General features: G+C 40.5%; 1 gene segment (V, D, J or C) and 1 further gene; both read left to right on the forward strand.

Annotated features, from left to right (window-relative positions):
• Tcra (T cell receptor alpha chain) overlaps nt 1-15952 on the forward strand; it is a 1796232-nt gene that overhangs the window by 1392624 nt on the left and 387656 nt on the right.
• Trav18 (T cell receptor alpha variable 18) lies at nt 10515-11237 on the forward strand. The segment is given in 2 exon segments: nt 10515-10560; nt 10956-11237. Coding segments are annotated over 2 exon segments (328 nt in total).

Below are 15952 nucleotides of genomic sequence, written 5' to 3' on the forward strand. Positions count from 1 at the left end.
GTGAGTATAATTAGTTTCATAATTTTATTCTAGAAAGGTAATAAGAATCTTAGAGTAGAAAGCATCATTCAGGTGAGTCTGTCCTATCAGTATAATCACAATGGCAGGATCTTGAGCAGCTAGCCATACCCGCAGTCAAGAGCAGAGAGACTGAGTGCATGCGTGTTTAGTACTCACCTATCTTTCTTTACTCTATGCAACCCAAAGCTCTAGACCAGGGAATGATGCTGGTCACGAGTTGAGTCTTCAACCATCGAGTAATATGTAATGAAGACAAGGCCCCCATAAACATGCACACAGGCCAACATAATCTACACAGTCTTTCATTTGGGGGTTTTTCCTAGGTTACTATGTACTATACAAATTTAACAACTTGAATTGTCACAACACCAATCTACTTAACCTGACATGTCACTTTTAAACCATAACCTTCTGCCACTTAGCTGAAGTGTCCCACATTGCTGGGTTTTTTTTTTTCATAATATAACACACAATCCAATTCAAAAGTTCCCCAAATTTCTAAAAATTTCAACACTTTGAAAGTCCAAAGTGTCTTAACTATGAGTTCTATAATCTAACAGCTTTGCTTTATAAAATTGAGTGTGTCTGTGTTTGCACCATATGTTCATAATTGTCATGCCCTCCTGATGGATTGTTACCTTAATCAATATGAAGTGGCCATCTTTATCTTTGCTCAATGGTTTTGAAGTCCATTTAATCAAAAATTAGAACAGCAACTCCTGCTTTTTTCCTGGATCCATTTGCTTGGAATACCTTTCTCATCCTTTCAGTGTAAGGCAGTGTCTGTCTTTTGTGATTGTTGGAGGCAAAAAAAAAAAAAAAAAAAGGAAGGTTCCTGTTTTTGTACCCAATCAACTAGTCTGTGGTTTTTTTGATTAGTGAATTAAGATTACTAATATTTGGAATTATTATTAAAAAGTTTTGCATGTGTTTTTATATTAAATCAGAAATTTTCTGTCCAATTTTGGTTTTGTTTGTTTTTGGAAAGCTGTCTTAGTGTTACTGAATTCCTTTAGCCTATTTTAGCCTATTTTTATCATGGAAAGTTTTATTTTTCCTTCAATTTTGACATATAGCTTTGCTGGGTATAGTGGCCTGGATCTGTAGCTATTGTCTCTCAGAGCTTTAAATATATCTGTCCAGACCCTTCTGGCCTTTAAAGTTTCAGTTGAATGAACTGCTGGCATCTTGATGCCCTGCATTCATATGTGACTTGGAGTTTCTCTCTGGCTGGTTTCAACATGCTTTCTTTGTGTTGTGTATATAGTGTTTTAGTTACAACATAACAAGAGGAATTTTTTATGATCTTATCTGTTTGGAATCCTAAATGCCTCCTGGATCTAGACTGGAATTTCTTTTCCTACCTCTGACATTTCACATATTCTTCTAAAAACATGGACTGTGCCTTTGGAACTATATTCTTCTTCAGAGCCTACAAACAAAATTTTCTCCTTTCACAGTGTCACCCATATCTTGCAGTTCCCACGGGTGCCTTTCTTTGTCTTTGTTGATGGCTCTTTCTTCCACCTTGTCCCCACAGTCCCTCTCTTGATCCATTCTACTGCTGACACTTTCTACAGTCTTTTGTCCCTAGCATTTCAGATTGGCTTTCTTCAGTGTTGCCATCCCTTTATTGAACTCCTCTTTCATCACTTCTTCATTTCATTGATGTGTTTGTGTTCTCTGCCAGCAGCTTATGTTCTCCTTTGATTTCTTTCAACACACTTATTACAAGCTCTGTCTGAGATTGCATCTGGCTCTGTCTGTCTTGATGCCTTTACTGTAGGATTAGCGCTTTTTTTTTTTTGAAGAGTTACATTATCTTGATTTTTCGTGTTTCTTGTGTTGTTGTGCTGAGATTTACATATCTTGTGTTCTTTCTTTGATTTGCTTATGTCTTTTAAACAGTTATATTCTTTTAAAATATTAGCAATGTTCATGTGGGGCTTGGATATAGTAGATTCCAGAAGATAACTATAAATCTTAGAATGGAAGATGCTTGATATAAATTTTATATTTGAGTATGACTGTACATATGAGCACCACCTCTTTTTAATATTTACACTACATAGATATTATGCTATCAATTAATGATAATGCATCATTTGACTTCAATAACTGTTGGGCAGGAACAACCAATATTAGTATGGCATATACTTGTGTTTTAGTTAGTAAAATTAGGAATGAGAGGGAAGTATGGTAGTAAATATAAAGACGAAGTATCCAACCAACTTTGAAAAAAAAGAGTTTATTAGTGTACTTAGGAGAGAAAAGCTAGGAAATTGTTAGGGTTTCCAGATTTTAGAAATTGCTATAGGTGCAGAAGGTTATGATTAAGAGCTATGGAGGAGAGGATGAGGATGAAAAGAAGAAGAAAGGGCACAGGAATGAGAGGAAGTGTTTGGGGTGTGGATTAAGAATGTAGTCAGAGTGCCTTGCAATAGCCTGGGTGGAGGGACGTGAACAACAGTCCCAAACATAACTTGTCAATTACAAACAAAAACAAAACCACCATGAAATGCATGTGCAAAGATGGAAATTCCATAATAGAAAGGAAATAATAAGAATGTTGAAGAAGTGAAATGCTGTGTGTGAAATGCTGCCATGTTGTGTTGGAAGGTGTTGTCAGATCTCTCTGGTTCCAGCAGCCTCCATGAAGTTCTGTGTGGAGGAGGCCTGAGGACCAAGAGAGGTTCTAGTGTAAGGAAAGGATATTGTAAGTCCTTTCCTGGTAGTTCCTTAGATCCCTGCACTGCAGGTAGCTGCTTCTGGTCCTGCAGGAGGCACGAGGAACAGAAAGCACTGAGCTTTAAATATGCGGTCGTTTCCCTTCCACTTCCCTCTCTTTTGGTATATGCATATTTCATTTTTGTCTTTTCTCACTGTTTCCCTTTCCCACCTCTCTATGGTTTTTTGGGAGTCTAAAACAAAGGGGAAATGATCTCTAACTGGTCAGTCCATGTGTATTGTGTTAGCTGCAATAGGCTTTCCCTTCTACCATATGGAACTACATTTTTCCACTCAACCTCTCACGGGATTATTTTATAATCCCTCTCACGTTATATTTTAGGATATGTCAAGATTTATAAAGAAGTATACAAACTATGGTAAGGCTCATATATAGATGAATCAAAATGTAGATGTACTGAGATGTATTTAACACCATGTTATAATACTATTCTCAGGTGTTTGTCCTATTAAATACATAACTATTCCTATAAAGAAAGCAAAGAGAGTTTTTTGATAAATTTACCAGGGCCGTGGGCCAACTAATTAAGTTCTAGTGCTTATTAATATCCAAAATATTTAAACTCATTTTTCTAAAATCAAGATCTAGCTTTTTACACTGTAGTGATCTCAAAAACTGTAAGATAACCCAGGCATGGTGGAAGCCTTTGATCCCAGCACATGAAAGCATTATATAAGTGAGTTATTTAATTTGAACTGGCTGGCAAGCGTCAGTCATAGATTTTCAGTCTAAATTTGCTTGACTATACCAACAAATCAGTAAGGTAGACACTATCATTGCTTCATCAAAACTTTTAGAAGTACTTCTGAAAACTTTCAGATCTGAAATGTTTTATCGTGAAAGTTTGTCTGTTCTGATGAGAACTGGCATCCACATAAGGGTTTGCAGGACTCGGGGGAGGCTTGTACAGCTCAACAGCCTGTACACCAGTCCTTGCTCTACCAGCTCTAGAGCTCTGGCACAACTCAGAATGGAAAGCAAATGGTGCATGGGGCTCAAATGCCCTAACCACTGCTATTTCTAAGGAATTTGGTGTAATGGAGGGGGATAATTATGTGTAAATTTCAAGAAATAGGGAAATGACCCAGGGCCCATATTTGGCCCCACTCCTTTTTCCTCTTGTTCAATATACAAAGGGTTATTATTTTTCTCTCTTCTTTTGGTGAGTTTATTTATTTATTCACTTTACATCCTGATCATGGCCCTGCCTCTCTCCTCTCCTCCCAGTTCCACCCTTACAAAGGGCTATTCTAACCCTCCTGCTTCCTCCATCTTGCATAGTCATTTTCAGTAACAGTATTGCACCTTACATGTTTGCTTTATAGTTAGCTTAAATCTTTTTAATATATTTGCTTTAAAAATTGTCTCTTACATGAGGTGACTTTTATTCTGAGAATACAGAAGGCAAAGATTTTGTCTTATTATACTTTTATCTCTATTACCTGGGATAATATCTAAGGATCCATTAAACAAACAAACAAATGAGTTAGAAAGTCAGAATCTAGAAAAATGCCTTTTATGAGGCTTTAATGGTTTCTGAAGCCCATGTTGGGTTGTGGCATTTATGAGGTGGAAGAATCTTTGGCAAACATGAATGACTTAGACCAACATGTATATTGGGTTCCCTGTACTGGTTAATGCACTACAGATAACCTCAGAGAACACTGGTCTGTGTTGATGTCACATTAAGAAATGAAAACAAAGCCATTTCCTCTAGGATTAATGTGACCAAGAACAACCCCAAAATTCAAAATTTTCACTTCTCTCTGTGTGTCTTCCATCATCAATAGTTTGTGGTTACTGATCTGTCTGCTGTGTGTGAGTTATGCATAATCCTGAGTCTGTCCCTGGCAAAAGGCTCTGCTATTTATTGAACAGCAGAGAAAACATGAGAAAGAGGTTAGGGATTGTTTATAAAAATCTTTAACAGTTTTTAAATAATCCACTTTACTTAACCCTACTGACATCGAATAGCACTCATACAACAAACAGATATTATGAACCTCTATATCTACATATTGCTTCCAACATGTATGGTGGATATTTGTTTTAAGATTTCTTAAGCCTTAAAGGTTATAAGCAACCTGTTAGCTCCTTTCAGAAAATGGCTGCAAAATGAAATGCATGCATACATTGATCTGGGTTGGGGCATGTAAGAGTGTAAAAGTCTTCAATTCTATTCCATTGATCTATCTGTCTGTCACTGTACCTTGCAGTTTTTATCACAATTGCTCTGTAGTACAGCTTTAGGTCAGGCATGGTGATTCCACCAGAGGGTCTTTTATCATTGAGAAGAGTTTTTGCTACCCTAGGTTTTTTGTTATTCCAAATGAATTTGCAAATTGACCTTTCTAACTCTGTGAAGAATTGAGTTGGAATTTTGATGGGGATTGCATTGACTCCGTAGAATGCTTTTGGCAAGATAGCTCAAAGTGTGAATACTTTGTTCCTTCTTAGATTGGTTAACATAATACCCATGGAAGGAGTTACAGAGACAAAGTTCGGAGCTGAGACAGAAGGAACGACCATCCAGAGACTGCCTCACCCAGGGATCCATCCCATAAATAGCCACCTAACCCAGACACGATTGCATATTCCAACAAGATTTTGCTGACAGAACCATGATATAGCTGTCTCTTGTGAGGCTATGCCAGTGCCTGGAAAATACAGAAGTGGATGCTCACAGTCATCTATTAGATGGAACACAGGGCTCCCACTGGAGGAGCTAGAGAAAGTACCTAAGGAACTAAAGGGGTCTGCAACCCTATAGGAGGAACAACAATATGAACTAACCAATACCCGCAGAGCTTGTGTCTCTAGCTGCATATGTAGCAGAGGATGGCCTAGTCACCCATCAATAGGTGGAGAGGCCCTTGGTCTTTTGAAGACCAGGGGAATGCCAGGGCCAGGAAGTGGTAGTAGGTGGGTTGGGAAGCAGGGCAGGGGGGGGTTATAGGGGACTGTTGGAGAGGAAACTAGGAAAGGCGATAGCATTTGAAATGTAAATGAAGAAAATATCTAATAAAAATCACAAAAAAATGTTAAAATTTACACAGATTAAAAAAAAGCATCATATACAGTTCTTAGTGGAGATATAGGATGAAGTCAACATAAAGCTAATCAAACACTGTTGCATGAGGGTAGCACAGAACATCTCAAGGTCACCTAGAACACAGCAGCCTTGGGACTAATAAATTCAGTCTCCTCAGAAGGAAAAGCCAAGTTCCCAGGAATGAAAACCTTAACTCGTTTGAGGCTCTTCCTTCCCCAACCTCCCAAAACCACCACCATTTCAGACCAGACCTTTCCAAATTTACTCCTGGGAAAGGACACAGAACTAGTTTCTTCGTCTTTTCCTCAGGGCCTCTGAGAAAGCCTTGGGTCAGCCTGATTCACAACACAAGGCCATATTACTTTCCTATGAGTCGTGGACCAAGGATACACGCGAGGCTCTACAAACCATGAAGTCTCTTGCCACTGCTATTGATTGCATGCCAAAACTAAATGATAAGTTGCTATTGCTAAAGATAACACTCATATTGGCTGTAGTATGTGGAAAAATTAGTCTGCCTGCAGGCTGGATCTCATAGTGCCAGAAGGCATCATGCAAGCTGCCAGGGGAGAATTGTCACCAACATTTCTGCTCAGCTACAGCCCCTAGATGCTATAGTGCCAACATATGACGTAAGGCACATCCACTGGTGCAATAATGACATGACTATTATAGATACAACCAGTTTTTTTTCTGTGAAATTTAAGGCCTGCACCACATGAAGAAATTCATGTTTGGTACCATAAGCCAGAGCAATAATCTGTGACTGGGGAAATCACAGTCCTCAGAAGACAAGCAAATATTTTCATTTTGTTGAATTGATGTGCTTTTGCTGTGCCTATCAAACTACCTTCTGAACATTTGTGCTTATGCCCATAGATTGTTGCTGTGATCAGCTTCAGTTAGACATGAAAACAAACGTTTTGCAAAGGATAGTTTACTACCTTAGAGACCCATAACTTTAGCTGACTCTCCTGAGAACAGGTGACTGTTGCTAAGTCATAGTGGCCCAATCATTAGTCATAGATGAATATCAGTATCACCTTCTCCAAGGCCAAGGGAACATTGCAGAAGAGATGACAAAAAGAATGTAAAAGGAACCAGAGAGGTGATGGCTCATCGTAAAAAGCATTAGTTGTTTTTTCAGAAGGATACAGTTCAATTCCCATGACAGGCTGCTCTGAATTTGGTAAGAATGTAACTCTAGGTACTGTTTGTTGTGGTCTTTGTTGGGTGGGAGTTTTGTTCCTTGGTTTCTGTTTCCTCTTGTCCTTAGGAGAGTGTGGTGATCATGTATTAGTAACGTAGTAACTTCTGGGTATCCTCATAGATGTGATCATTGGGAATTCCAAGTAAAATGTGTTTCTATATATTGCGAGCTGACATTTAAGAATGTTGTCTCTCCTAAGGAACTGGTGATGCAGCCCGTACAATGCAAACAACTCAATCATCCTGATACCCCATACCAAATCCAGCTTGTTTGGGGTTGCTATAATGCCTGTGGAACAGTGTCAAATCTAGAGTACAGTGGCTGCACAGCAAGACGCTGTATCTGTTAACCAACAATAGAATGTTTCTAGTTTTGGGTATTCTGAAAAACTTTACATCTGAATTTCAACTGTTAGGTCACATAACCTAATATATAAACCATGGGATATATAAGCTTATTTCTGTTTATTCTGTAGTCACACAGAGTTGAGAATATTAAAGCAGAACAGAACCCATTAGGGAAAATCACATGTACCTTGTTATCAAAGCTTTCCGCTATGGAGCAGAACGTTAAAGAGACATGTGTCCACCACCACTAGAACAGAGCCATCTGACTCTCTGATAAAATGGGACATCGTTTAAAACGAGGATTGTTGGTGTGGATAGCTAATCTATTGAAGACATGCCCTATATACAAAAAGAAAGAGCAAAGAGGGAAGAATATATCCTTGATTTCTTCTAGACCTTCATCATGGCTCTTCTTACATAGTTTAGAATCATCTTAATGTACCTTCACCTCAATAAAGCCACTGTAAACCTGGTGCCAAGTAACAGGCTGAGACATCATTTGTTAACAGCCACACCTCAGTCCAAGTGCACTTTCTTGTTCTTCCTATGCCTTTATTTGGCCACAATACTAGCTTTGAGCAATGCTATGAGTAGCCGGGAGTATCCATTGAAGCCGAAAATATATATAATCACATGATTTAGTCCTACACATACCAGATAATATTCACTCTGATTTTTAGCCTGTATGTGCAGCAGATCTATAGGCCAGGAACAGAGTCTCAGAAAACAGGACTTAACCAATCCAAAATTAATATAGCAAAATAAATAAATAAATAAATAAATAAATAAATAAATAAATAAATAAAACCTTGTTCTGCAGGTGGCTGACATACCAAGTCATGTTACTGTTTTTGTTTTTCTATTGTTTTGTTTTGTTTTGTTTTAAATGGCTTTGATACTCAGATGCTGTTTCTCAGTTTCCTGGTTCCTATAAGATCCAGACTCCCACTATCTTTCTACTGATTACTTGGGATAATTTCTTAATTTTGTCACCTATCTTTTAGTTCCTACCTCTCTAATACACCATCACTCAGACTCAGTCTAAAGCACACATCTGACTTGATCACTTGCTTCAGGACCTCCCATAGCTCTCTGCTGTGCAAAGGAACACATCTCCACTACTAGTTCCTGTGGCTTTTCATCCTCATCGCCATTTTTACTGCATGACTGAAGGCAAATGAGCCCAGTCCAGCATCTTTTCTTTTAATATGTCATTCTTCATAAACCTTGAAAAGCACTACTCATTAATGAAACCTCTACAAATGCCACATCCTTTCAGAAAGCCTTTTTCCAATCTAAATGAAATTACCAAATTATGAAATTACATTTACAAATCAAAATTATAGGTACTTGCCCTTTTCTTCTTTCAGCATTTTCTGGGCAGTTTTACATTAGCACATTTCATCAAATTATGCCCTTTTCTGCCTCTTATATCCTTATTAAACCAAGTTCCTCGGGGATAGAGGACATTTCCTAGTCATCTGGTTCAACTTGGCTCTTAATGCCATCTCTGTCATATAAGTAAGAAGCCCTTAGACCTAATCCCCCATGCACCTTGACAGGGGATCCTGATTCAGTGAGAGCAGGTTTGTGCTGGAAATGTTGAACCTCAAGGATGCTTGGAGGTGTCTCTGGTTCATTATATCTCCTGAGTCAGCCCATCATTGTGCTTTCCTCTCATATACCTCGCAATTCCTACCTAGGCCATAACCCAGAAAGAAGACACGACTCCAGGGATGCTCGTCTGTATTCCATCCCTTGGTAAGTCATGGCAAGGCTTTTTCCTCTGGGTGACTATGTTAGGAGATTTGGGTATTTTTTTAAAGGCCATTCTAGATTCCCAGTCAATATAATGACTATGATGTCATTGCAGTGCTTAAGAAAGTTAGTCTTATCTCCTTAAAGTTATATCAGTATCCACATGGTTCTCTAAATGGCATGAGTTATGAGGTGTCTCAAAGAATTACCCAGCAGCTTGTGATACTTGAAACTCTCTTAACGTTCTTGTCATCATGAATCACCCCGTTGTTTTCATCTTATTTGAGGAATCTAGATTATGGCACACCTAACACGGAACAAAAGTATAAAAAGAGAATACATTTGCACTACTATTCTCACTTGAGATACTGACAGCTAGTCCCATTACCTTTATTGATGTTTGTGAGCAGATATACCCTCATTCTACACCCTACCACAAGCACATTGTCGAGTCACTGCACTAATCACACGCATGCACACCTACATACATTAACTTAGTATTTGGTAACTTTGAATTTGATTTTTTCCTAATAATTCTCAGAGTTACATAGATGAAAGAACATGATCCTTTCCTTGGAGTACTTACCAGATTGTGCCAATGAACACATTATAACGTGGTGTGGTCAAGGCTTTGCTTCATGTCAGCAAGGACCTAATGTCAGAGCACTACAGTATGACACTTGCAAACTCTTCTAAATTAAATAACACACAACAGAAACACTCATCTTTAATTTGGCAAAAGTAGCTACATAACAAATTATTTACTCATGCCCCCTGATCTGAAAACCTACATCTTGTACACACACACACACACACACACACACACACAGAGAAAGAGAGAGAGAGAGACAGAGACAGAGAGAGAGAGAGAGAGAGACAGAGAGAGACAGAGACAGAGACAGAGACAGAGAGAGGAAAGAGAAGTTCAAGCATTATTCAGGAAAATGCTTCTAGATGAAATAAAATATAATGAAATAATATTTCCATTGTCTTCTATCTCTCTCTTCTTCTGGCTTAAAATGATCTATTTTAAAAAGAGATAGTTTCTCTTTCTGAAGGTCACTAGACTCTACATAAATATTGATGATGAACTACACCAAAAAAAACTCAGGGATCAGGAGCACTCAAAACACATCACTTTCCTATCTCTCCACTGGAGGGTAGCATTTCAAAAGGCAAAGCCCTTCAGAGTATCAAAGCAAGAGTCTGGGGCTAGACTGGGAGGGTGGGAGCTGAGTTAGTCCCTGGCTGTCTTACATGCGGTTTTACATGTTGCTAGAGATCAGAGTGCTAGGAACACTTGTTCCAACCCACAAAAGCCTTTTGCAGGAGAGCTCTAGATCCTGTGACCTTGGCCAGCTGTGACAGGGAGAAAAGATGCTCCTGAAACTCTCTGTGTTGCTCCTTTGGAATCAAGTGGCCCGTAAGTTCAGAAAATTTCCAGTTTACTCAATAGAAACTCAGAAAGAAAAAGACAGTCTCTGGAAACAAGTCGTAAGTTTGAAGGGAGGGGGGAGGAATGGATGGGTAGAAGACTAATGGAAAGAAAACTCACCCCCAAATTGAAAGGATTCCCTAAATCCCTCGTGCTCTCAGATTTTCCCTTTATTAATATGTATGCTCTTCACAATGTGGGATTAACTGTCTTCCATAAAGCCTTCATGGGTAAACATCCACCATCCTTCCACCCTCCCCCACGTACTTCCTGGCCCTAAATGATCGCCATTAGACTTCTAGGCCCACGATTTCCTTTTGAATTTATACAAATGAGCAAGAACATTTTCATTTGACTCTGTGTCCTGCTTTGTTTTGAAACAGGTGTGGCCACTCAACGGCTGGAGCAGAGTCCTCGGTTTCTGAGTATCCAGGAGGGGCAAGATTTCACTGCACGCTGCAGCTCCTCAACCACCTTCCCCCAACTTTACTGGTACCGACAGGTCCCCAGGGAAGGTCCTGTCATCCTGGTGACATTGGTCAAGAGTGGAGAGGTAAAGGAGCAGAGGAGGATGACTGCTAAGTTTGGTGAAGCAAGAAAGAACAGCTCCCTATTCATCGCCAGAGCTCAGCCTGGAGACGCAGGCATCTACTTCTGTACAGGAACACACTGCTCCTGTGGCCTAGGCTGCCTGCCCCAAACCCTGCAGCTGCAGACTCTTACCACGCGGCTCTCATCAACCTCCCTTCCTCCTCACCAGCTATGGGCATGAACAACGATGGCATCCCAACCTCTCCTTGCCCCATGGACCCATTTTTTTCTGCCTCTCTAGAAAACATGGTCCACAAACATTTATTCTTCTATAAGATGAGGCTATGCATGTGGCCCCCTTTTAAAAATCAGTAACAATGTCAGCAAACAGTCACCCAGGGTAGGTCATGGTGGGGTTTAATACGAGAGACCAATGGAAGTTATCAGACAGAAAGTTACACGATTCAAAAGCCCAATACCTCATTCTACACTCTCTTATAACGTGGGCTTGCCTATAGAAAACTTCTGACCAATGATGCGATCACAGGTCTCAGGACTGCCTACAGAGGAGTTTCTGATTAGTGAGTTGTGATCACAGATCTGTTTACCATGCTGATCTCACTTGTGGTAAAATCCTAAAGTTCAGTCATCTCCATCCTCTTTGCCTCCTGCAACACAGTAGTAAGAGTCATGCCATGCAGAAAAGTGCAGGTGTAACTATGGACTGCAGCTCAACCCTCAGCAGAACCCAGTGTCCTCCCCTCACCCGATCCCTTCTGCTCCCATCCCCACCCCAAACCCTGTATGCATTTTTACATTACAATTTTAAAAGTTACTTCCCACAGTTTATAATCTAACATTAGTGCCGTAGCCCACCCTTGAGAGATTTTGTGCATGGCATACCTTCATCATAAGTCTAAGGGAAAATATAAATTTGGAAATAAGAAGACAGTGACTGAAGAGATGGTTTCATGGGTTAAAGCAGTTGCTGCTCTTGCAAAGGACACAAGTTTGGTTCCCACCACCCACATTAAGTGATTCACAACCTCCTGTTACTCCAACTACAGAGAATGTAACACCCACTCCTGGCCTCCTCAGGTACCAAAATAAAGGCACACAAACACACACACACACACACACACACACACACACACACACACACAGAGCTGGAGTGGTAGTAAAGAAGTCTTTTTACAATTTAAGAAAACAATTTTCGTCCTCCCCAGTACAAGGAACGTGACACTGTCCCTTTTCCTTTCCTTCCAGCCCGACATTTAGAAACTTACTGTGAATTCCCTCCATGTTCCTTTGAGGCATACATAAATCTTTTAAAAAGAAATAAGATCCTTGCCAGTTTTATTAACCTACAGCTGTCTTTCTCAAGGTTCCAGGAGCCATAACTGTGAGATGCAGTGCCCCTCTAGAAGCCCTTATGGGCGGGGAAGTGGCTAACCTTGGGGTGCTTTCTCCAAGTGTAAGACTGACTTGCTGTCATAAAGATAAGACTTATTTTTCCTTCAGAAGAGTGGCATGCAGAACATAGCTAGCTTCGATGAAGCTAACTATGGTTGGTAAACTAAGGCTAGGTCAAGCATGCTATTAAGCCTGCCTATTAGAAAACTCAATTGCTCATCTTGAAGAATCATATGCCTTTTGGTCCAGCTAGCTATATAAAAGGAAAAGATTTCTTTCAATCTTCACCATGCTTTTAACAAATTGCCTGGGATATGCACACATTCTGACTTATTGCTTACTAAATAATAAAACTGTTTTCATTTTCTTCTACCTTTTTTGGAAAAGTGCTCTTAGCTGCAAAGGACTTGATGGCAGTAAGACTTTGCATTGCCTTTTCATAACCACTGTGCCTACATGTCTATCTCCTTGAAAAGCAATGCAGACACTGTGGAAAGAACAGGGGAGGGTGTTTGCTGTAGGCTGAGTGTGCAATGTGGGAATGCTTTTTCCTCACAAGATCTGTGCAAGGTAAGTGCCTAACTCAGGGCAGGCACATTGTGAGGATTAGCAACACTTTGTGAACTGCTTAGCATGATCATAACTTTCTAAGATACACTCAAATTTTCATTGAATATGTATGTATTCTACGCAGAGACTACATAAATGATGCAAGGGACTCACTCATGCCAGCTAGTTCCCACAGCCACCATTCCCCAGAGGCCAAAACCCTCCGGGTAGCAATCTCCATTTGAAGGAGCAATGAAACTCTCCATGCACCTGTGCCTTCCTGAAACTACACTGTGGATTCCAGGATCAGACACAAATTTCTGGAGTATGCAACAGCCCTCTCCTGTCCAGAAAACATAGCGCACCACAGTCCTTCCCATCATCAGCTTTTGACTCTTTCTACCTCCCCCCCCCCACAATGTTCCCTGAGCCCTGGGGATGGAAAGTGTAATGAAAATGCTCCATTTAGAAGTGAATGCTATACCATCACTTCCTCTCTGCACATGACAGGGCCAATAAACATTCCAGCACGGAGTAAGGAGGAACACATGAGGTCTGATACCTAGCTAAGGAGCTACTGGTAACTGAAGGCTGGGGGAGGGAGGCTCGGTTTTCTTTAGAAGTGTGGGCCTTTGGAAGGTTTCTTAAACTCTCGTGGATGGTCCCACACTCATGCACATATGGGCAGGACTAATTAGGATCTATGGGTTATTTTCTAAAAGAAAAAGAAAAATAAGAAGAGGGCATGAAGTTGGAAAGAAAGGGAAACATGGTAGGGAAGAGTCTGGGTGGAGCCAAGAGGAAGAATGAAGGCTGGATATAATTGAACATGCTGTACCCAGGATAAGTCATCAGAGAGCAAATTAATTACCAAAGAAAAGGCCTAGGGGTGTGGCTGCATTGCTGTTTAGAATGCTGTTCAGAATGTGGTACTAGCATTAGATTTAATCCTCAAGGGGGCAGTCTAATTAGAGAAAAGAATCCCTTGGCTTTGGGGAGAATTACTGACTACTAGAGAATGAGAATCTCTGAAGCCTGGGAGAGAGAATGATGTAATCTGAGGGTGGAAACTGTGGTGATTTGAAGGAGAAGGACCTCTCCCCATAGGCTTATAGATTTGAACACTTGATTACCTGGGAGTGGCACTGTTTGAAAGGATTAGGAGGTGTGGCCTTGTTGGAGGAAGTGTATCACTGGAGTGGGCTTTAGGGTTTCAAAACAAACAAACAAACAAACAAACAAACAATTCCAAACCCAGTGGCCCTCTCTTCTTTCTGCCTGTAGCACTAGATATAGAACTCTCAGCTACCATGTCCACCTGTGAGACACCATACTTCCCATCTGAAACTGTAAGCAAGCTCCAATTAAATGCTTTCTTTATAAGACTTGCCTCGGTCTTGGTGTCTCTTCACAATAGCACACTGACTAACACAGGGACCAAGGGTCCTAATGAGAGAATGTGAAACTAAATTATCTGTAGCCATATAATCCTACATTCTCAACAGGAACCATTTTCTTATCCCTAATATTCAATATGAAGCTCAGATGAAGCAAACCAATTTGTTATTCATTTAATTTTAGTCTTGTGAATCCATATTTTCTTAGTATTAAGGCCAAACGTAGGATTTTTGTCTTGGTTGAGAAAAGAACAAAAAGAGTCACTTGCTGACAGGAAGCCGGTGTGGCTGCTCCTTGGGAAGTTTTGCCAACAACGGACCAATGCAGATGTGGATGTTTGGAGCCAATCATCAGACTGATCTCTCGGGGACCTCGATCATGGAGCTGGTGGAAGGTCTGGAGGAGCTGAGAGAATTGCAACCCCATAGGAAGAACAATGTCAGCTGGCAGGACCACCCAGTGCTCCCAGGGACTACTAGACCACCAACCAAGGAGTGTACAGGGAGGGAGCCATGGCTCCAGATACATATGTAGCAGAGGATGGTCTTAGCTGACTTCAGTGGGAGGGGAGGCCCTTGGCCATGTGGAGGTTTGATGCCCCAGCATAGGGGGATGCTGGAGTAGTGGGGTTGGAGAGGGTGAGGGTAGCACCCTCATAGAGGCAAAGGAGATGGGGGAGAGGGCAGATGTGGGATGGGGCTTTTGAGGAGGGACAATCGGGAAGGGGGACATCATTTGAGATGTAAATGGATGGAATATTTTTTAAAAAGAAAAAAATAACAAAAATCGCTCTTTTTAAATTATGACTATGCTACGTCTAAGATCAGAAGACCAGAATTAGGAAAAAAAATTAGAAACATAAAAAAATTTAAAATAATGAAAGAAAAAATTAAGCCAGGAAGAAGGAGGGAAAAGGAAGGTAGGACGAGAAGGCAGAACACCCTTGGTCTGGGAAGAGCAGCATCATGCGGTCAAGCAGAATGTGCAGTTTCTACAGCCCAGATGCTGGCATCACTCCAAGACCACAAGAAACACCGAGTCTGCAGACACTGGCTCTGGATGAGAACTAGTGTTCTAATGTTAAGTGCTGAAGTGGTAGAACAGAAACATACTTTTAGAGCCAGTATGTAGCCATAGATCACATGTCCTTGACTGATATTTGTCATTTGACTTCATATATTCAGTAAGATACATGGAATATAAAAATAAGAATGAGGTATAATTTTTTACATAAACTACTCACAAATCAGAAAAGTTTCTCCATCTGATCATAGTTCATATTTTATTTATCTTAGTCAATATTTTTACTCTTTTTTAATTATTTATTTATTTACATTTCAAATGCTGTCTTCCTTCCTGGTCAGTCTCTCCTCTGCCAACCTCCCACCCCAAGTCCCCTCTCTTTGTCTCTAAGAGGGTGTTCCCCCATTCACCCACCCACTCCCATCTCAACCCTCCAGCATCCCACTTCACTGTGACAACAAGCCTC

This window comes from Mus musculus, chromosome 14 (genome assembly GCF_000001635.26).
Source record: "Mus musculus strain C57BL/6J chromosome 14, GRCm38.p6 C57BL/6J".
NCBI lineage: Eukaryota > Metazoa > Chordata > Mammalia > Rodentia > Muridae > Mus > Mus musculus.